This window comes from Eschrichtius robustus, chromosome 1 (assembly GCF_028021215.1).
Source record: "Eschrichtius robustus isolate mEscRob2 chromosome 1, mEscRob2.pri, whole genome shotgun sequence".
NCBI lineage: Eukaryota > Metazoa > Chordata > Mammalia > Artiodactyla > Eschrichtiidae > Eschrichtius > Eschrichtius robustus.
In genome coordinates, this window is record NC_090824.1 from 45,417,261 (window position 1) to 45,439,451 (window position 22,191).

The window sequence follows — 22,191 nt, forward strand, 5'->3', positions numbered from 1 at the left end:
TAAAAATTAACATAGTTTTATTATAAGAATACTAGGTATGAGGTAGAAATGTCTAACTGATGGAGTTTATCATAGGTTCAGTTCTGGACCCTTTTCTATATATACTTTTTCTTAGATTCATTCCCATAATTTAAATATCATCTATATGCTGAAGACTGCCAGACTTGTATCTCCAACCCAGGCCTTTGTGAAATCAAGAAAACAGCTGCATACTCTGTCTGTATTTAAATTTGTAGTGAGAATCTCCATCTTAATATGGCATACTGAATTCATGATTATCCATCACAAATCTGTTCCTCTCATGCTCATTCCAGCCCAGTAAATGGTAAGCTCATTCTCTGGCACAGGCCAAAAAAACCTTCCAGTGTTCCTTGACCCCTCTCTTAATGCCACCATATATAATCCCATCAACAAATCCCATCCACCCTTCAAAACCGATCCTAAATCCAACCCTTTCACTGCCTCCTGGTTTGGTCCACCAGAGGATTATTGCCTCTTGAGTTCCTGCTTCCACCCTTTCTCCTTTATAGTGTGATTCCCATATTGCAGCCAGAGTAACACCACTCCTCCATTCCTCTGTTCACATCTTCCAGGGGTTTCCTGTTTTACCCAAAGTAAAAAAAGCCAAAGTCGTTATCCAAAGTTCTGTATTGTCTGTTCCTCCATTGATCTCCTATTGCTTTTCCCTTACCCACTCTGCAGTACCATCCTGGCCTCCTTGCCAGTCCTCAAACATACCAAGAAGACTCCTGCTTCAGGACCACTGCAGTCTTATTCAGACTGCCAGGACTCTTTTCTTCTAGAATTCTTCAGGGCTCCTTCCTTTGATTCCTTTAAGCCTCTGCTCATACATTAGAGGAACTCTTTCTTTGGACTATTCAACTAAAATAGTAACCTCCTTTCCCACTTAACCTGCTTTATTGTTTTCCATAGCACTTATCACCGTCTGTGGTTTACATATTAATTTGTCTAACTGCCCCCTGCTCCAGTGATGTAAGCTCTGTGAGAACAAAACAGTTTTGTACTCTGCTGTATCCTCACATAGTAGAAGCTTAATAAAGATTTGTTGAATGATTGGGTCAATCTACCCTTCCTTCCCACACTTAATATGATTCTGAATCACTTCATTGTTATAAATCACGACCCATTTGTCACTAAAGCCAGAAACCCGGGAGTTATCCTAGCTTTTTCCTTTTATCTTACTCCGTGTATCCAAAATATTGACAAGTCTAATTTGATCTGCTCCAGAGTAGATCTTGAATCTGTCTACTTCTAGTCCAGACCACTATCATTTCTCTCCTGGCTACTTATTAGTTTCCTTTCTTTCACACGTACAGCTCCTCCCTAGCCTCCCTCTGGCCTTCACACAGCAGCCACAGTAGAAATGTAAATCAGATACTGTCACTGTTCTGCTTAAACCTTTTCAGTGGCTTTCCACTTTATTTAAAATAAAATTCAAGCTCCTTACTATGGCATGTTAAGCCCCATGTGATTTGGCTACTGCCTACCTTCTAAATTTGGCTGTAAGGTTGAGTTTAAAATGTGGTCTTTGGATTCAAGCTGTATTGAATTGAATCCAAGCTCCACCACTTGCTATGTGATTTTGAAGTTTCTTAATCTCTCCTGTGCTTATTTCATTTTGAAAATGGAGTATCTAACTTCATAGGTTTCTGGTAGTGGTTACATAAGAGCATGCACTGAAGTACTTAGCATGATGTCTAGCATGTATTAAGTACTCAAAAAATAAACGCTTGCCATGTATCCTCATGTTCACAGCTCAGTAGTTGGGCCTTCTCTCATATCCTCAAACACATGAAACTTTTCCACCCGTGGGTCTTTTTCCTTGCTGTTCCCTCTGCCTGGAACATTGTTCCTCCTGATTGTCACCTTTCCTTTCATGTCTGAACTTAAATGTCACTTCCTCAGTGAGACGTCCCTGACCTTCACTAAGATAGGTCCCCACTTCCATCTCTCCCCCCATTTCTGTCACAATACTCAGTTCTTTCATGGTATTGAGCATGGTAAGTGGTGTTACTTTTTTGAGGAAAGTAACTGCATCCGGAATGTAGTTCCACGCAGGCATGAATTCTGGTTTTGTTCAGTCAGATCCCCAGTGCTTAGTGCAGCAGCAGTGGGCAGCACACAATAAGCAGATTGTTGAAGGAATGGTAAAGGCAAGACAACTTGAGAAACTGAAATACAAATTATTTTCAGAAGAGGGATGTGTTACAGTGGATTTCTTTTTATGACCAAGCAGAAAAGTGAAAAATAAATACCAGAACCATTCAAAATTTAGAAATGAACAAGAAATTTTAAGGTTCAGGGATAACAGACAGCTTCACTTCACTTTCCATTGTTCCCCGTTCTGAACCTTGTATTCCTAAGGAAGAGGAGTTTGCTTGTTTATTTTCCTTTGTTCCCAGAACAGTGCCTAGCATCTAGTAGGATGTGAGAATCTGTCGAGACCCAGGACCACCGTCCTAATGGTCAAGTCAGTTTTACTGAGCTCTCATTGGGTACAGTTATCTGCATAAAATATTCTGGCAGTTACAGAAGAGAAAGGCAGGTCTCTGCTCTCAAAGCTTTACACTGACTACTAATAAGCCTTAAATTTCTTGGGCCAAAGGTTGATTGTGAGATATTCTGTTGTCTTCAGTATTTATGAAAAATTTTGCTTTCAGACTCTTTTTTCCTTTTACTTATGAAAAGCTCCTCACTAACTGTGGGAAACCACTTTGAAATAAAATATGGAAGCTTACAGCACATTTTAAATACTCTTGTTTAACCTCTGATTCTTTTCAGTAAATTAACCAGATTAGCTGTGCCTATAAGGATCTTGAATGTGATGTGCATATCAAAGTTCTTGTGAATGTAGATGTATTTTTTTCAGGTTTCATTAATAGACTAGCTGAATACATAGTTTGTAATGGTTTAGCAGTTCAAGGAAAATTAGATATTAAAGAACAAATCTGTCTCCCAATAATTAGTTCTTTTAACTCCTAAGAAGGGAACATGCATCTTTACATAATTTTGTGGACAGTATGAGTTTGGCAGTTAGATTGAAAAATACCTGAATGCGCTACTTTTTTTGTTATTGTTCAGTGGGAACACTTCCTTACAACCTTGGTACCCTCCTAGCACTATCCTTTCCTCATCTCCCACCTTGGCCTCAGTCCGAAAACAGTGCCCACTTTCTTCTCTGCTTTTTCATCTGCCGTTTGATGTGTGTGCTTCCTTAAGAGATGAAGAGGAATGATTTTAAGCAGTACTCTCAACACAATCTCCTTTGGATCTTGTACTGGAGAACATTTAAAAATTACAGGTTTGGACTTCCCTGGTGGCACAGTGGTTGGGAATCCGCCTGCCAATGCAGGGGACACGGGTTCGATCCTTGGTCCGGGAAGATCCCACATGCCGCAGAGCAGCTAAGCCCGTGTGGAACAACTACTGAGCCTGAGCTCTAGAGCCTGCGAGTCACAACTACTGAGCTTGCGTGTCACAGTTACTGAATCCTCCGTGCGCCTAGAGCCCGTGCTCCCGCAACAAGAGAAGCCACAGCAATGAGAAGCCTGTGCACCGCAACAAAGAGTAACCCTGCTCGCTGCAACTAGAGAAACCCCATGCACAGCAACGAAGACCCAAAGCAGCCAAAAATTAAATAAATAAATAATTTTTTTTTTTTTTAAATTACAGGTCTTTTATCAGGAACATAATTTTCTGGATTATACATTTATCTGACACCAAAAATAAGACTGCTACCCAACAGATAACAAGTTGAAGTAATCTTTCCACTCAAAACTGAAAAAAATTGCTTACCAGTTTATGGTAGTGTAGGAATGAGACAGGGAACATAATCTGAGGATACCCAGGAACATCTGCCTGCTGGTTTAGGAACCAGTTATTTTAAAGTGTGGATCAAAAAGAAAGGCAAAATTTATGAGCAATATGGGTAGTAGTGCTTTTTTTTTTTTAAATTTATTTTGGCTGCACTGGGTCTTAGTTGCGGCATGCAGGATCTTTTTAGTTGCGGCATGCGGGCTTCTTAGTTGTGACATGCAAACGATTAGTTGCGGCATGCAGGTTCCCCGACCAGGGATCGAACGCAGGCCCCCTGCATTGGCAGCGTGAAGTCTTACCCACTGGACCACCAGGGAAGTTCCAGTGTTGCTTTTATATGTACCCTGAATCAGGAATGATGCAGCACTACCTTCACTGATGAGTTTTAAGAATATATGACTACAGTTCTACCAAGAAACAGAAATATGGGCGCTAAACAAATTGAGAAGTGAGATAAAGGACAAGCAAGAAATGTAGATGTTACTAAACATTTCAAGGGGAAGACACAGCCAACATCCAAAAAACTACCCTTTAGACATCTCTGTTCTGCCCTCCAGTATCTTTTTGGTTGTCAGTCACTGTAGCTTATAAAAATATTGTCATGGGATTTTGGTTCTGGGCCCACATTTGTATGCCCCACTCAGAAGAATAAAAGCTCTATAGGTAGCTCGACTCCCCATCTTTAGACAAGGGTTTATCCACCTGACTTTTGTTTGGTTATGTCTTTCAAGAAGGGTCACAACTCCCATCCCATGCAGCTTATTAATTGTATTTACGCCAATACATGTGGATCTGCTAAGAAAATATAACTTTTGTTTTCAATCAGTATCAGTGGCTACTCTTGCCATTATGTGTACCTTTTAGAATTTATAAAGGAATTTCACATTTATTATGTCATTTGTTCCCTACCACAAAACCATGAGTTATTAATCTGTTTTTAGAACGAGGAAACTCAGAGTAGTGTGCCTTACTTATTGCTGGGCTATGCTAATTCTTGAGTTTACCTCCAGATCTGAAATACATGTATAAATAAATAAATATATATATATATTCAATTTAATACATTAGTAAGATTAAGTACAAAATCACTCATTGCAATGAAGCAAAGGGAAACTAGCCTATATTATGTGCTAAGTGCCTGTACCTGATGCTTTCACATTTATCTTATTTAATCCCTGTAACCAAGTAGGATAATCACTATTCCCATTTTACAAGGGAGAAAACGAAACAATGCTCTGTTTCTGCTTTCTCCTAATCACTTAACCTTCATTCCTGCCGGTGGAGTATATGTTTTTACTACAGTTAACCCTTGAACAACAGCGGTTAATTCGCCTGTAATTTATAGTCAGCCCTCCTTATCCGCAGTTCCTCCACATCCACAGATTCAACCAAATTCCGACCCTGTAGTACTGTAGTATTTACTGTTGAAAAATATCTGCATATAAGTGGACCCACTCAGTTGAAACCCGCATTGTTCAAGGGTCAGCTGTGTATTTTCTCATACCTAAATATTCTAACATAAGATAAAAGAACCATTCTGATAAGGACTGTGTTTTTTCATATTGCATTTGTTCATAAACATTATAACCTTGAATGCCTAAAGAATTTAAGGGAGAAAAATTTGATGGCTAGTAATTCTTGCTGTGTTAGTATCCTAGTTCAAGAAATATGCAGTTCTTTAACCATTTCTGCTTAAATAAGGGAGATTGCTGTGCTCTTCTCCAGGTGCATCTGTGCTCTCTCTTCCCCAAGAAGCCTTTCTGCCTTATTTCTAGAGCCAGAATCATCGTTAACTTTTCACCAAACCTGTGTCCAAATTGGAGCTGGGGATAATTCTCCACCACTGACCTAAAAACTGTTAATGCTCATTTTCTGCTTTTAGATTTAAGGAACCTAAGGGATATAATCAGTGTCAAGAGACCTAAGGACTTTAGATACTTTTAGGGGATTGTGTATATGTTTTTATAGTGGATATGGTCCTCAAAGGTGGAGCTTGAGAAATTTTATTTGATTGAATACTGGTTTTTTTCTGATTATAAAAGTATGTATGATTATTGTAGAAAACTTGTAAAGTACAATAATACGTAAAGAAGGAAACAGATTTTGCCCATATTCTCACAACTGTTAGTGTTTTGTTATATTTGCTTCCAGCCTTGTTTCTATGTATGTGTGTGCTTGTAAATATATTTTTTTCATTTGGAATCATACCATGTGTATATAGTTTGATGCTCTGCTTTTTCGTTTTCTTTAACCCAACATCTTATAAACACATACTAATGTCTTTGTCTACAAAAATATTTTAATGTCCTTCATGGCAATATGGTGTTGTTTGATAATCATTCTCCTTTTGGACATTAAAGTTGTTTCCAGTTTTTGCTATTATGACTAATTTCACAATTGGCATAAATCTTCCTCATCTCTGATCTTTTCCTTGAACTGCGTAACTGGTTCCAAGGGTTTACTAATTTTTAAGGCCCTCAGTGGCATATTCAAAAGTTTTGTGTTTTTTGTTTGTTTGTTTTACCTTTCTTAAAATACATTAATAGTGTTTCTTGGACTTTTCTATTGCCATTACCCTACGCACAAAGGATGAGGGAAAGGACTGAGAAGGCAGATGGAGGGATTAGTTATTTTATGAAAAACACTAAGTAAGTGCTCAGTAAGTTGTAGATGTTATGACGATGATAATGATCATCTAGCACAGAATTAATAGTAGGATCCCTGATAGAGTGCATGCCTGGGTGCTGCTTTTCTGATTGCGTGGGACAGACTTAGGTGACCAGTCCCACCTGTAGCCAGATCCACTCAGTTGCCCAGGACGACCTGTGGCCGTGGGATAGCATGGAGCGATGAGGGTCACACTCTTAACTGATCCTTATCAGCAGCACACTCCTGTCCCTGCTGTCCCGCTGGTGTATTGAGGTCCTCTAGGGCAGGACAGATTAACTTCTCACCTTGTGAAACAGCAGAATTTCCTCTGCCTATAATGCCTTCCTTCCCTTAGCAAGGCCACCTCTAACCTGTCCTCAAGGGGCAGCCCAGGCAGGCGTGACTGCTGGAGAGCTCCCTCTGAATCCTGAGCTGGGTTGTGTGCCATCTCTTGTAGCACTGTTGACTACAAGAGATGGCACACAACCCAGACTCTCTATGACCATCTGCTCCTAGTTTTCATCAGTCTCTATCACAGGGGCACTTTTTAATGTCAGCTTAAGGGAGTACTTTTGTAGGGAAGAAAAGCAAATATAAGTCTGGAGGAATTTGGTAAATAACAAAGAAGGCATTTTGAAATTGGGAAAGAAAATATAAGAAATAGTGTTGTAGGGACTTCCCTGGTGGTCAGTGGCTAGGACTCCACGCTTCCAACGCAGGGGGCCCAAGTTCAGTCCCTGGTCAGGGAACTAGATCCCACATGCCGCAACTAAAAAAAAAAAAAGTATCCTGCATGCCACAACAAAGATCCCACGTGACACAACTATGACCCGGCTTAGATAGATAAATAAGTAAATAAGTAAATAAATAAATAAATAAAAAAGGAAAGAAATAATGTTGTAAAAGCCCTGATTCATGGTATAGGTTCACTGGCGGATTCTTTTCGGAAAACAGTAGAAGTCTGTAGAGCCACTGAACAACAACAACAAAATTGATAAATGTATCTGCATAAAATTTTGGAAAATTGGTAGAGCAGAAACATAAGTAGTCACTAAGCAGATTGAGGAAGAATAATTTCAAGATGTATGAAAGGAAATTAATTTCTCTAATAAATAACCCTTTAAAAAAAAACTATAGGACTTCCCTGGTGGCGCAGTGGTTAAGAATCCACCTGCCAATGCAGGGGACACGGGTTCAAGCCCTGGTCAGGGAAGATCCCACATGCCGCAGAGCAACTGGGCCCGTGAGCCACACCTACTGAGCCTGTGCTCTAGAGCCTGTGAGCCACAACTACTGAGCCCACGTGCCACAACTACTGAAGCCCACGTGCCTAGAGCCTGTGCTCCACAACGAGAGAAGCCACCGCAATGAGAAGCCCGCACACCGCACTGAAGAGTGGACTCTGCTCACCGCAGTTAGAGGAAGCCCATGCACAGCAATGAGACCCAGTGCAGTCAAAAATTTAAAAAAAAAAAAAACTATAGAAAAGTGAACAAAGGGTATAGGGGGATAACAAAAGAAAAGTAGCCAATAAGATAGGAAAAGGTGTTAAACATTTCTAACTGTGAAATGAAGAAAGGCAAATAAATGGATTATGAAATGTCTTTGAGGAGAGGGAGGCCAGTCAGGTTAGCAAAGAGTAAAATGTGCAGTGCTGTGAGTAAGAAAACAGGTTGGTAGGGTTGTAAATATAATATGAACTGATTCAGAGGAAATTTAAAGATAACTGCCAGGAGTTGCCATGTAAACCTAAATGCACCCAGATATTCATTTCTAACATTACTGCTAATAGTGAAAATTTGGAAGCGATGGCAGTGTTCATCAGTAGGTGTTTCTGTAAATAAATTATATGATGTCCATTCAGTGAAATTCTGTGTACCTGTTAAAGAATGAGATAGGTCTTTATGTTCTGAAGTGGAAAAAGATACAAAACATTTTACGTGATAAACCCAGCTTGAAAGACAGTATATAAAAAATGCCTTTCCCCCCTTCCTTTTCCTTTTTTCTTTTTTTTCCTAATCTATCTCTGTGAGTCCTGGGATGGAGAATGCAGAGGATGGGTGAGGCGCTGGTGAGCAGTTGGCTCGCTGACCAGCCACATTCCTTGATAACCATCTGCTTTCGCTTTGTTCACACTACCTATTTTCATTTCCTCATGAAGAATGACATTACTCATGAAGTGTTTGATGCAGTAGGAACTGTTATCTTCTGTTTGTTATTCCTGCTGTCCTCTGTATGTTTGTTTTAAGTTTGTTGTTTTGTTTTGTTTTGTTTTGTTTTGTTTTTTAAACAAAACCCAAGAGAACTAACCAGCTTGATATAAAGCTGGACAGTGTTATCATCCCAATTTGTTTTAGTGCACAGTGGCATTTTTACAACAGATCTGATTCATAGCCCCTAAAAGCAGGATTTTATCCTCCATGTCAGTCCTTTGTTTACACAGGTGGATGAGTCTTGTGAGCTTGTCATCTCCTTCAGGTTATTGGAGCATGAATCACCACATTAGGTAGAAGTAAATACCACATTCGTTTCTCATTTTTGATAGAAGGAAATGGAAGCATATAACAAGTAACCTGTCTAGTTCACAGCCAGTTGCAGAAAAATGAAAGATTAGATTTCTTAACGTTCTGTAAAATGCTTTGTCATAAGTTGCAGGCACATAGTAAATACCTGATAAATTAATTGATGAATCTATGAATTTGTCCACATCCCACACTGGTTTCAGAGTTTTCTAATACTGTTTCATGTAGTTACCACCTTACTGGCCATTGCAGTGCTACCCAATACAACTTTGTGCAGTGATGTTCCGTATCTATGCCATCCAGTAAGGTAGCCCCCAGCCATATGTGGCTATTGAAATGTGGGTAGTGCAACTGAGAAACTGAATTTTTAATTTAATTTTAATTTAGTCATGTAAGTATGTAATTCTGTCACATGTGATATTATCTGATTTGGTTTCTTGTTTAATATATATTGTACATTTTCAGTGACTGACTATTAAATGGTAGGGTCATAATTAGACCATTTTATCCCTTCCATTTAGAAGTAGATATCTGGGTATGTTTCAAATGTGGGATTATAGAAATAGTATGTTAGAGAGACTTTTATGTCTGGATTATTTTAAGGAAGAGATTTTTAGGGCTGTTATGGTTCTGTTAAATTGTTTTCATTTAGGCTATGATTTCACGAGATAGCCAAAGGCCTAATCTTGGACTCCACACCACGTTACTGTAGCATGTGGCATTACCTTTGTTTCTTTGAAAGTAGTGAGCCACCATTAGCTCAATTCAAAATCAGTTGCATGATGTTAGCCATACTTTTTTTTTTTTAACCTAAAATTCTTATTAAGCAACAAGTCATTTTAGGTACTCAGTAGCCACATGTGCCTGATGGCTGCCGTGTTGAACAGCATAGACCTAGAAGATTTGAGTATCACTGCTAGCCACCTTCAGCTAGTTGACGTTTATAGAACTCTGTATCCAGCAGCTGTAGAAAACACGTTCTTTTCAAGCGCACGTGGAACTTTCACCGAGACGTGGCGCACCATATGCGAGGCCATAAGACAGTCTCAAATCAAAAGATTAAAATCTCATAGAGAATATTCTGGGACCACATCAGCCTTAAAGTAGAAAAATAACAGTACGTTACCAAAAAACCTGTATATCTGGAAATTGAACAATATACTTCTAAATAATTCATTGGTCAAAGAGGGAATTTGATGGAAGATTAGAAATGTCAACCTAAATGGTAAAATACACGATATCAAAATGTTTAGGGTTTAGCTTAAGCAATACTTCTGGGGGAAATTTATAACTCTGTATACCTATATTAAAAAGGGAGAGGCTTAAAGTTGATGATTGAAGTTCCTACCTTAAACTGCAAAAAAAACAAAACAAACTAATCCCACATAAGGTAGCAGGAAGAAAATAAGCATAAGGGTAGAATAGTGACAAACAGCAAAAATGAACTGCAATGTGATATTCTTTCCTTTTGATAACTTTTATTAAGTAACTTGCTAGCCCGTAATGACTAGAAGTAAAATTAGTGAGAAAACAATTGTACTTTAAGAATTATAAGGAACCAATTTATAAATGAGAGTAGGGTTAAATTAAACTTAATAATTACAATTATTTTTATAATGGAAGCCTCTGTTTTCTTGAATTCTGATTCATTTTAGTGCTCTGATTTACCTGTTTTGGAGGACAATTTAACCTAGGGGTGAAAAAACCTATAGACATATTTTATAAACCCATGAAAGAGTTTTAAAGCTGAGAATTTGAACTTAGTTTTGTTTTTTTTGTTTTTTGTTTTAAATAAATTTATTTATTTATTTTTGGCTGTGTTGGGTCTTCGTTTCTGTGCAAGGGCTTTCTCTAGTTGCGGCAAGCGGGGGCCACTCTTCATTGCGGTGCGCGGGCCTCTCACTCTTGCGGCCTCTCTTGTTGCAGAGCACAGGCTCCAGACGCGCAGGCAGTAGTTGTGGCTCACAGGCCTAGTTGCTCCGCGGCATGTGGAATCTTCCCAGACCAGGGCTCGAACCCGTGTCCCCTGCATTGGCAGGCAGATTCTCAACCACTGTGCCACCAGGGAAGCCCTGAACTTAGTTTTAAATAACCAAATGGTAAGCAGCTGTAAGCGTGCCATTGAGAAGATATGTTCAGAACAGTGACATTTCCGGATGAGTCTGCAGAAGTGTTTGGCTCTCAGGAATTTGCATAATCTCATTCAACTGAAAAAAAAAACATTTAAATAAAACACTGAATTTTTTTCTTACAGGTTTATAGACAAGAAGGAAAGGTTAAGCCAACTTAAGAGCAAGCAAGAAGAATTTCAAAAAGAGTGAGTTTTCATTTTGTTTTTTAATTTGTGGAGGTTGCCTAGTCACCACATGGTTTAATTCAGTGCTGTGGTATGCATACATGTGGATTGCTAATCTATTGAATTTAGGTTACAAATCTCCCCGTGTGAAGAGCAGTACATCTGGGAGAAGCAAAATAGGAGAGATGATCAAGTTTCTAGAAAACACTGGGATCAAACCTGGTGCCTGGTTCACAGCAGGCAGTGACTGGATGGATGAATCAAACCGCTGGCCCTGATATGGTAAATGGGTCCAGGACAGAAGGCATATTAGACTAACGGTGGTGGCTCTTGTAGGACATTATTGCTTCTGTTTATCTTTATTCTTATGTATCAGGGTTTTGCAGAGTGTGGTCTGCAGATCATCTACATCAGAATTCATTAACTTCAGTACTGGTTAAAAGTGTAGATTCTTGGAATCCTGTTCTCAGATATTCTGATTCAGTAGATCTGGGGGGAGGCCCAGGAATCTGAGTATTAATGAGCACCCGATGAATCTCTCATCCTCTGGATTTGGGAATTGTCCTGTAGAACCTTTTGTCCCAAACCGATCCAGTCACTATTCTCCATACACACCCCAGACCTGATTAACACATTTATGAGTAGATGAAATCTTCAGAGATACTCTGCATTAGAAAAACCCGCTTAGATTTATTTAACTCAGTCATTTCTCTTAACTTACTCTGTCACGGAAACTTTTATGTTTTCCTGTAGAACACTTCATTCCGTAGAACAAATTTCTGCCTAAGCTGGCTTATGCCTTTTTTTTTTTTTAATTAATTAATTAATTAATTAATTTATTTATTTATTTATTTTTGGCTGTGTTGGGTCTTCGTTGCTGTGCACGGGCTTTCTCTAGTTGTGGTGAGCAGGGGCTACTCTTCGTTGTGGTGCACGGGCTTCTCATTGTGGTGGCTTCTCTTGTTGCAGAGCACAGGCTCTAGGCGCGTGGGCTTCGGTAGTTGCGGCACACGGGCTCAGTAGTTGTGGCTCACAGGCTCTAGAGTGCAGGCTCAGTAGTTGTGGTGCACGGGCTTAGTTGCTCCACGGCACGTGGGATCTTCCCGGACCAGGGCTCGAACCCGTGTCCCCTGCACTGGCAGGTGGATTCTCAACAACTGCACCACCAGGGAAGTCCCATGGCTTGTGCCGTTTTGGGGGGAGCTGACAATAGCATTTGGACCATGAATTCTCTTGTAACTATCATTATTATTAATTATGACTGATGGAAATTATTGATTATGATGGAGGACAAAGGCTATGGCTGTTATGGAAGTTTATTGTGAATGTTTATAGAAAGGCTCTGAGCTGTATTAAAAGTGCAGAAGGAAGGAGGTGAGAAAAAATTGCAGAGAGCAGGGAATCTGGAAAATATTTTTCAATGCTTACATCCCGCTTTGGTATATCCAGCTGTTTCTGAGACCTTATTTTAAAAAGTTGTTGATTTTGCATTTTTGAGCTTCACCGAATTCATTATTTTAAGAGCATATTTCCTTTGTCTCTTCTCCATACAGAGTGTTAAAAGCTATGGAAGGAAAATGGATAACAGATCAGTTGGTAAGCTATAAGAAGTATTTAAATAATATTCTTTACACTTGAGGTTACATGTTTTTAAGTTGGTAGAACTTCAAAAATCATTTCGAATTTAAATTTATTTTTGATCATTTTTTGGCAGTTCTCTGTGAATATATTTGTAGTGTGGGCTTCTCAGATATTTCATCCAGGTACCGAAAACAGGGTATTGGCAATTAATTATGGAACCACTGTAAGGAATAATTATGAAGTCTGGTATTGACATAGAGATACAAGAACAGTGAGGTGTCCTTTTTAAAAAAATTACTCATCGTAAACACCTACTTTGTAGATGGGTTAATGATTGAATGTGAAAAATAAACTCAAATATTAAAAGAAAATATGGGAGAGTATTTTTATAATCTGGGGATGAGCAGACCTTTATAAGCCATAAAGGAAAACATTTGACACACTACATAAAAGTTTAAAAGTTCTATGTGTTAAAGACCGTAGCAAAATGAATATAAACTGGGAAAAAATGAGTACAACATATGAAAATAAGGAGTTTGATTGATTATACTTTTATTCACTGTTGGTGGGAGTATATATTGACATATTTGTTTGGGGGACAATTTGGTGGTGCTTTGTTGGTTTTTTTAACGCACGTGTGGTATATCGGCAATTTTCCTCCTAAGAAAATACACATGAATGTAGAGATTTATGGATAAAGAGGCTGATTGTCTGCATCATTGGTAGTAAAGTTAAAATATAATCTAAATACTCATCAAACAGAATGAGATAATTATGATACTGTGTAGCTGTTGAAAAGAATGTGGTCAGTCTACATGCACTTGTATGGAATGATGTCCAAGGTATATTTTTTAATGAAACAATCAAACAAAAAGCAGGCTAGGGTAAAGTATGATTCCATTTGTGTATGTGTTTTAAATATATATCTGAAAAGATACATATCAAACTTTAATTGAGATCAACCCTGAAGAGTGGGAAGGAGTCAGGTTAACAATCTCTTTCTTCTCTTTTGTGATGCTTAATTTTTTTCATAATAATAATAAGCATCCTTCATAATTTTTAAATAATACTTAAAGAGATGTGATATAAGTGAATTCTGCTTATGCTCTGAATGTTATATAAACAAGTTGTATGGAAAAAAGTTATAAAAGGCTATTTATAAAGAATCTCATCCCAGTTTTTCTAAGTTCTAAGTTTTCTAGTTTTTCTATCAAAAATTTAAATATTGATTCTTAAAGACTAATACCTTTTAAAAGTGAAGACATCTCATTGCCAGTTATTCCTGAATCCATCGGTTCCCGTGCATGTGTTCTCAGATGTTTCTCTCACCCCACTGGAGAGGGGAGAGTTTTACCCGCTGAACATTCCTGTAATCTACTCTGTATCTTGTACCATCAGACTACTTAGACAAGTGTGAAACATTATAAGCATTTGACTGTTGTTGTAAGCTTTCAATTATCCCCGTTTATGGAGGCATTATGGAATAGATAAATAGTACTTTTTTAAAACTAGTAGGGCAGATTTTTACTTATCCTTTATTCTCTTTGGGGAAGCTGTACCTAAATCCTGGTAATGTAAAAAGGCAGTTTCATGTTTCATATAACTTTTTGAGGCTTTTCAAGAAATCTTACATGAGTTATACACTTAAAAAAAAAAGACTTCTGCTTTATTGCGGTTTTTATTATTTTGCAAGTAATATTTGCTTATTGTATCAGTGAGATAATACAGTTGGTGGTCTCCTCAGTAACCAGCACTGAGAATTTAGAGCAGCGCATCCATAGAACTCTCTGATGATGCAAATGTTCTCTGTCTACACTGCCCGATATGGTAGCCATTAGCCAATTGTGGTGTTGACATGTACCACCTGACATGTGGGTTGTGAGAGTAGGAACTTAAATTTTATATAACCTAATTGACTTGCAGATAACCACATGGGACCTGTAGCTATATATTGGACAGGGCAGGTTAAGAGAATATCCTTCAACATTTTTCTCTGTGCTTATTAACACATAAAAGAACTATGTGAATTTCTCTTTCTCTCTTAATTTCCTAGCAGCTTCTGCACTGAACCAGAGTAACATTTTTTTTCTTTTTTGTAATCCACTAGTTACAAAAGCTATAAGAAATATAATTATACTGGTCTTTTCTTCATTACATTTTCTAAGATACACCTCAAAATAAGTAGTGTCCCCAGTAGATAATCATATTAGTCATTAGAGACCAACATTTGTGATATTTATTTCATACCTTTTTTAAGAGATGGAAAATAATGTCGTGCAAGATGAGGATTGAACAGCTGAAACAAACTATATGTAAAGGAAATGAAGAAATGAAGAAAAGTAAGTAATTTTCCCGCCTCTCTCCAGCCCTAATAAAGGAAGGACTCATGTGGAACTTCATGCGATTAATAAACAAACTAGAGAGACAGAGGAAGGGAGACAGAGAAGGGGTGGGGGGAGGCAAGAGCAACATGGAAAAGTTTACTGCTTGCCTTTCTCTTTGTAAAACATCTGTATAAGGAATTTATATATATATATATTTTCAGATATATGTATATAAAACATATATCTGTGTATATACACACACACACACATATGTCCGTATATACATATACACATGCACGCAAATGTAATGACCTTTAAACTGCTACATTTCTCAATTTAAGAAGTTAAGGAATGTATGTGTCCCGTTTCCCTTAGCTGACAGGAAGCTCAGAGTCAGTCTTGGTAATCAGGTGTAATAATTATTAGTTCACGCCAGAAGCACAGAATATAAGACTCAGTGAGTCTTATACATATTTTAATCTGTATTAATCTTGCATTACATCTGTGTACTTCATACTTTATGAAAGGTGGTTGTCAAATTTTAAGAGTCCTCTTAGAAATCCTGTGTCCTTAGAAAGTCCATGTTGGAACTTCCCTGGTGGTCCAGTGGTTAAGACTCCACGCTTCCAATGCAGGGGGCATGGGTTCAATCCCAGGTCAGGGAACTAAGATCCCACATGCCACGTGGCCAAAAAATAAATAAATTAAAAAAAATAAACTTAAAAAAGAAAAAGAAAGAAATAGTCCTTGTATTTCTGAAGATAAGTGTTTAAAGTTTAGATTGGGTCGCCATCATACCTTGTAAATCTGTTTCTTGTCTACTCATTGCTTTCAGAAGCAAGTATTTTATAGTGGTAGGTAATGGTGTAAAAGCTGTCTTTGAAAACGCTTGTCCTAATAAAGTGCTTGCATGGAGTTTCACAGGATTAATAAGCTAGAGAAGCAGGGTAGCTGGGTGAAGAGCTACAGCCAGCCACTCTTCCACCGAGTTTGGCTTGCACTCTCCAAAGGCTCTGGGTCAATAGCAGTGTAGGGACTCATTACTTACCATGGGTTCACCCTCTTTCCCCTCCTCCCTGGATGTTCGCAGTAGGAGTTTGCCACCAGGCATCTGTGAACCTCCTGAAATTGCTGAATTGACTGAGCCTGGTGCACTTCTCTGATGAGCAAGTTTAAAACTTTGGTCAGCTCTTTTTAATAGGCTCCTAGCCCCAAAATACAAAAGCAACAACCATGGAAAATAAAGATATGGTTCTAAATTAGTGGACTCTATAACTGTGATTTCCATCCCTAGCAAAACATTGGAGTCACCTGATAACCTTTTTTTAAGATCTAGAGAGAGAATCCTGGGACCTACTTTGGACTTAGGAAATTAAAATCTCATGCATGGGGACCGGGGTCAATGGTTCTTAAGCTGTCTCTAGTAAACCGATACCAATACTTTTGTAAAATACAATAAAATTAGTTACTAGAAAAATGATTGCACACTTGGATGTCATGGCAATGTCACATAGCCATATCAAAGAAAATAGGTTCTAAACTTAGTCTATATTTCTGTACTCCTCTTGTCTGGTAAAAGTTTGCAGATGGGCCAGATCCATAGTTCATACTTTGAGTAGTAGCACTACTATGAGGACCTGCCAGGCTCAGGAACCACTGCTCTTTAGGACATAAATACAGGCTGGTTGCCACCCACTAGACCAGACTCACAAAATTGTACAAACAATTTTAAGGGAGTTAATGGATTCCAGAAGTTATGAATGAGCTCAAGTCAATGGATTAGATTAAGCGCTTGCTGTTCAATAAATAGTCTGTTTTTTTTTATAAACAGAATCTTGTTGAAATATCAGTTATAAACTATAGAGCCTGATGAATATTTTCTCCAGAATCTTTTGATTTAAGATGTCATGGTACAGAATAATACGGTATAGATAGGGAAGTTTGATTGTATTTGAAATTTCAGAGTTGAGTTGATCTGTTACTTGTCCAAAAAAGCGAGAGTAGATTACAGACAGTATCCAAATGTTTTTTGTTTTTGTTTTTTTTTTAATTTATTATTTTTGGCTGCGTTGGGTCTTTGTTGCTGCGCGCGGGCTTTCTCTAGTTGTGAGCGGGGGCTACTCTTCGTTGTGGTGTGCGGGCTTCTCATTGCAGTGACTTCTCTTGTTGTGGAGCACAGGCTCTAGGCGCGCGGGCTTCAGTAATTGTGGCACGTGGGCTCAGTAGTTGTGGCTCGCGGGCTCTAGAGCACAGGCTCTGTAGTTGTGGCACATGGGCTTAGTTGCTCCACGGCATGTGGGATATTCCTGGACCAGGGATCGAACCCGTGTCCCCTGCATTGGCAGGCAGATTCTTAACCACTGTGCCACCAGGGAAGTCCCCAGTATCCAAATGTTTTAATGTTCAGGGGGAGATAGCATGGAGAGAAGAGTAAATTAAATTGAGTCTGCACTAGTGCAAGTTGGGTGACTGTGATGATTTCCTGCCACCTACAAGGGGTCCTGATATGAAATTGGAAAATGTCCTTTAAAAATCTGACCACCGTATGGCTTAGGCCATGGCTAGACAGATGCATTTGAGCACTTGTAGAGAGCTCAGTAGAGATCATGAAAATGAATGAACTTGCTGGAAAGTGTGTGATAGAACCAGAGACTTAACCTTAAGGACATTCATATTGGTCAGGAATGGTGAAGAGACGCATCTGAGGAGGAAAGAAAACATAAGAAACTTTCTGCCTGCAATGAAGTAACCTAGGTTCGTTGGTCCTCAGTTGAAGAGGGTGGTTTCGGTCCACACACATTTATCAACTGCTTCTCATATTCCAGTCAGGAGACAACAAGGCTTCAGTTGGACCTGGTGTAAGCAGCTAAGAGCCAGGTGCTATAGGTGAGGTACACACACATTACCATAGAGTTCCTGGGAGCAAGAGGTCTGGGGAATGTTTATGGAGGGGGCCTTGATGAATGAGTGCAATTTGGACATTAGGAGAATAGGAGAAAATAGTGTTCCTAGAGAGATGTTGATTTGAACAACAGAATGGAGATAAATATGTAAGGAATGACTTGTTCGGCATCCATCCATCCATCTGTGTGCTTAATGTGTTCATTTGAAGTATCTAGTGATTGAACGAGACTGGAGTGAGGGGTGTGGAGAAGGGAACTGTGGGGTGTGTACCAGTTTGGTGGTGGCTGGGAGGCTGAGGAGTTTGGTCTGTGTTTGATTGGCAGAGGAGAACCGCTGAGCACTGGCTGTACTTTATGAAGACTGAGCCAGTGAAAGAGGGCGTGGAGGTGTGGAGTGGAACCAACTAGAGACAGGCAGACTTTGGGTGAGAGTTAACCAGGATTGTGACAGTGGGAATGAAAAGAAAGACCTAGATGGAAGGAACTGTAGGACAGCTCATGGAATGGACCATCAAGAGATTGATTTAGGGGGGCTTCCCTGGTGGTGCAGTGGTTAAGAATCCACCTGCCAATACGGGGGACACGGGTTCGAGCCCTGGTCCGGGAAGATCCCACATGCCGCAGAGCAACTAAGCCCGTGCGCCACAACTACTGAACCTGCGCTCTAGAGCCCACGAGCCACAACTACTGAAGCCCGCGTGCCGTGCTCTGCAACAAGAGAAGCCACCGCAATGAGAAGCCCGAGCACTGCACGAAGAGTAGCCCCCGCTCGCCACAACTAGAGAAAGCCTGCATGCAGCAGCGAGGACCCAATGCAGCCAAAAACAATAAATAAATAAAATAAATAAAAGAAGAGAGAGATTGATTTAGGACAGGTCAGAAATAATTGTGAAGTAGGGAACCTAGCTTAAAATGTGTCAAGAGGAAAGATAATGAGCTTGGTTTTAAACTTATTTGAGCCTCCTAAGTTGTTCCTAGGTGTCTGAGATTTTACAACCTGTTATTGCTACACTAGAGAAGTTTAGCTACAACCTGATCTGTTTGATAATACGTCTTGGGATCTAGAACCTGTAGGACCTTGATAAAAAGAACATCCGTTGGGAAGGACGAGTGTCTGTTTTCTCGTTGTATGGCCAGGCTCTGGTTACCCTTCCAGTGGTTAAAATGCTGGTGTATGGGAGGTGCTCGCACCCTGCTGGGAGCGCTGCACTCCACTGTGACTTTTCAGGGCTTTGGTCTGTTTCTTTGCTGCATGACCACCTGCCGTGAGATTATCCCTGGGCTCTCTGAATGTAGCCCAAGGCACACTTAATAGTTTTCTATGGAAAATCAGGTAGCCAGTGAATTTTTCAAACTTAGATCTCTTTTCTGCCCAACATGGCTGTTCTTCAGTGCTTACTGTAAGAAAGTCAAGTACTTCCTGTGCTAAACTTAAACTTGATAGTCTTGAGTGATGCTCACTGATGTGGATTACAGATGGAGACCCAGAGTCGTTTTAGTGGTGGTCCCCTTTGCTCTGTGTGTAATACCTACTTGAACTAAACTCCCGGTCTCCATGCTTAGTGAACGTCATGTAGTTAATTTTATTGAGGTTTTGTTTTCAGTTTAGACTGCAGGAAGACACTTAATGCTTTGGGGGCAGCGGGGGGCGGTGGTAGTGTGCAGTACCCAGGAGCTATTTGTAGAGCTCATTGTTGGATGTGGTTTATTTATTTTAGATTCTGAAGGCCTCCTCAAAACCAAGGAAAAGAATCAGAAACTTTATACTCGAGCACAACGGCATCAGGAGAAAAAGGAGAAGATTCAGAGGCACAATCGCAAACTTGGTGACCTGGTAGAAAAAAAAAACACTGATTTAAGAAGTCATTATGAGCGTCTGGCAAATCTTCGGCGGTCTCACATATTAGAGCTCACCTCTGTCATTTTTCCAATCGAGGAAGTAAAGACGGGTGTGAGGTACAGTGAGTGAGTCTTTTGACTCTAGGAAAACACAGGTTCCAAAGATCAAGTATCTTTCAAGTATGTCAGCACCTTTATTGGGCCTCATTCTGGGTTTTCCTGGTAATGTAACTTAAATCTTACCTGCTTCAGCAAACTGTAAACACTGCAGGAAGTTGGGGAGGTGGCCAGGGTGGAGGACGGTGGCCCTCGGAGAAGTGAGGCTCAGGCTTGTATACTTGCAGAGCTTCCAGATGAGGGGCAGGCTCACATCCCTGATCAGGAACCATCTCATGTGGCTGCAGGGCCACTTGGGCTGTTCATTAGTCAAATGCTGTGAGGCAGGTTTTTGAGCCTCGAAGTCTTAGTGCCTTGTCTGTTAGATGGGGATAATAAATGCCTACTTCACAGAGAAATCATGAGCTAAGATGGAAGAAAACACCTCGGGGTCTCTTACTTGGTGGGCAGGACATGCTGACTCTGCCTTTTCCTGGTAACCAGCATGTCAAACACTGGTCGTCTCACTGGCTGTAGTGCACAGACACCCTCAGGAGTCCGTGGGACGGGGTGGTTCCCCCCTGGCTGTTCATCAGAGTCACTCAGGAACTTTAGGAAAAGACAGGTTCCAGCAGATACAGCTCCAGCCTCCAAGTTCACCTCATAATACTTTGTTTTTTAAACTTCCCCAGATGATGCTGGTGATCATCTAGGTTCTGAAAGTTCCGCTGAAGAGTTTCGATTGCTTTCTGACTAACCATCAGGCTGTTCCAGCTGAGGATTTCCCTGTCTCTTCTGGTTACCCTTACTTTCCGGCACCTTTCCCTGGAACTGGACAGTCAGTGGACTGTTGCTACTTAGGACTTAGTGTTTGCTGCCTCTGCTTCAGTCTTTCCTTTCGTCTGTTGCCAGAGTTGCCTTCCTAAAAGCCTAAAGGTCTGATTGTTGCTTCTAGCTTGACGACCTGCTCTCTGACTCTTACCAAGTAATTTGTCATTAGTAATAGTTAGCAAATATAAAAATAAAAAGGCAGATGCAAAATAGAGAAGAATTCAAAGCTCAGAAATAGACCCCAAGGTGGCATTTTGAATCAGTGGGGAAAAGTTGGATTATCCAAAAATTGGTGTAAAGACAGCTGGCCAGGGCTTTGAGGGGGAAAAAGCTGACAGACAGAAACACTTTGTCAAATTAAATTCTGATGGGCCCAGATAGCGATGTTAGAACACATTATAGTAAACAAAGACTTGGATACTGTTCCAGATTTTAGGAGACTAAGGAGACTGACAACTGAATACAAAGTCGCAGGAGAGAAATTGTGGAGAAAATCTTTCTCTTCCATACCTGTACTGTTTAAATCTTGTATGTTAGTATATATTACTATATATATCATTAATTTTTTTAAGCTGATAGTTTTGAAGTTATGCCTATCATAAGATTTCTTGTTCATTCACATTTCTTCTCAACCTGCCTTGAGTGGAAGGAGGAAGTAGAGGTACAGCTTAGAACTGGCCACAGTGCCCTCCCCAAGTCCTGTCCGGACAGCCAGTAGGACTGCACTTACGTGCACCTGCTGGCAGAGGAAGAAGGATTGAGAGCCACTGGCCAAGAGGATGGATTCTAAACTTAGCGCAGCACAGAAGGCCCTTCCCAGCCTGTGCATTTCGTCCCTCCTCTTCCAACACCACCTCCTGGCACTTCCTTCGTGCCTCCTACAGGCACCCACGCTGTTCCCTCTGCTCCCCAGACACACCACGTTCTTCGCCCGCCTGCACGGCATCTGCCGAGCCTTCTCATTCACCTTCCATGCTCCAGGCCAGCAGTGCTCAAAGTGTGGTCTGGGGCCCTCTCTGGGTCCCTGAGGCCCTTTCACGGGGTCTGTGCAGTCAAAACTATTTTCATAATAATACTAACACTTTGTTTTCCCTTTTCACTCTGTTGACGTTTGCACTGGTGGCTCAAAAGCCGTGGTGGGTAAAACCTCTGTCTTGACAGATATCAAGGCAGTGACGCCATACTGTAGTAATCGTTGTTGTGTTCCACAGTGTCCTTGTGGTGTACAAAACCAGCCAGTTTCACGTCAAGAACACTATTGATGAAGCAGCAGAAATTACTCATTCTATTTAAATTATGTGTCGACCCCTGCG

General features: G+C 40.1%; 1 protein-coding gene across 1 annotated transcript in view; it reads left to right on the plus strand.

The window, feature by feature from the left end:
- Positions 1 to 22,191, plus strand: part of ATG14 (autophagy related 14) — a 36,900-nt gene that overhangs the window by 1,331 nt on the left and 13,378 nt on the right. Inside the window, exons 2-5 of the mRNA XM_068545124.1 lie at positions 11,263 to 11,325; positions 12,858 to 12,900; positions 15,143 to 15,224; positions 19,831 to 20,068. Of these exons, the coding sequence (XP_068401225.1) occupies positions 11,263 to 11,325; positions 12,858 to 12,900; positions 15,143 to 15,224; positions 19,831 to 20,068 (426 nt within the window). The remainder of the gene's footprint in view (positions 1 to 11,262; positions 11,326 to 12,857; positions 12,901 to 15,142; positions 15,225 to 19,830; positions 20,069 to 22,191) is intronic.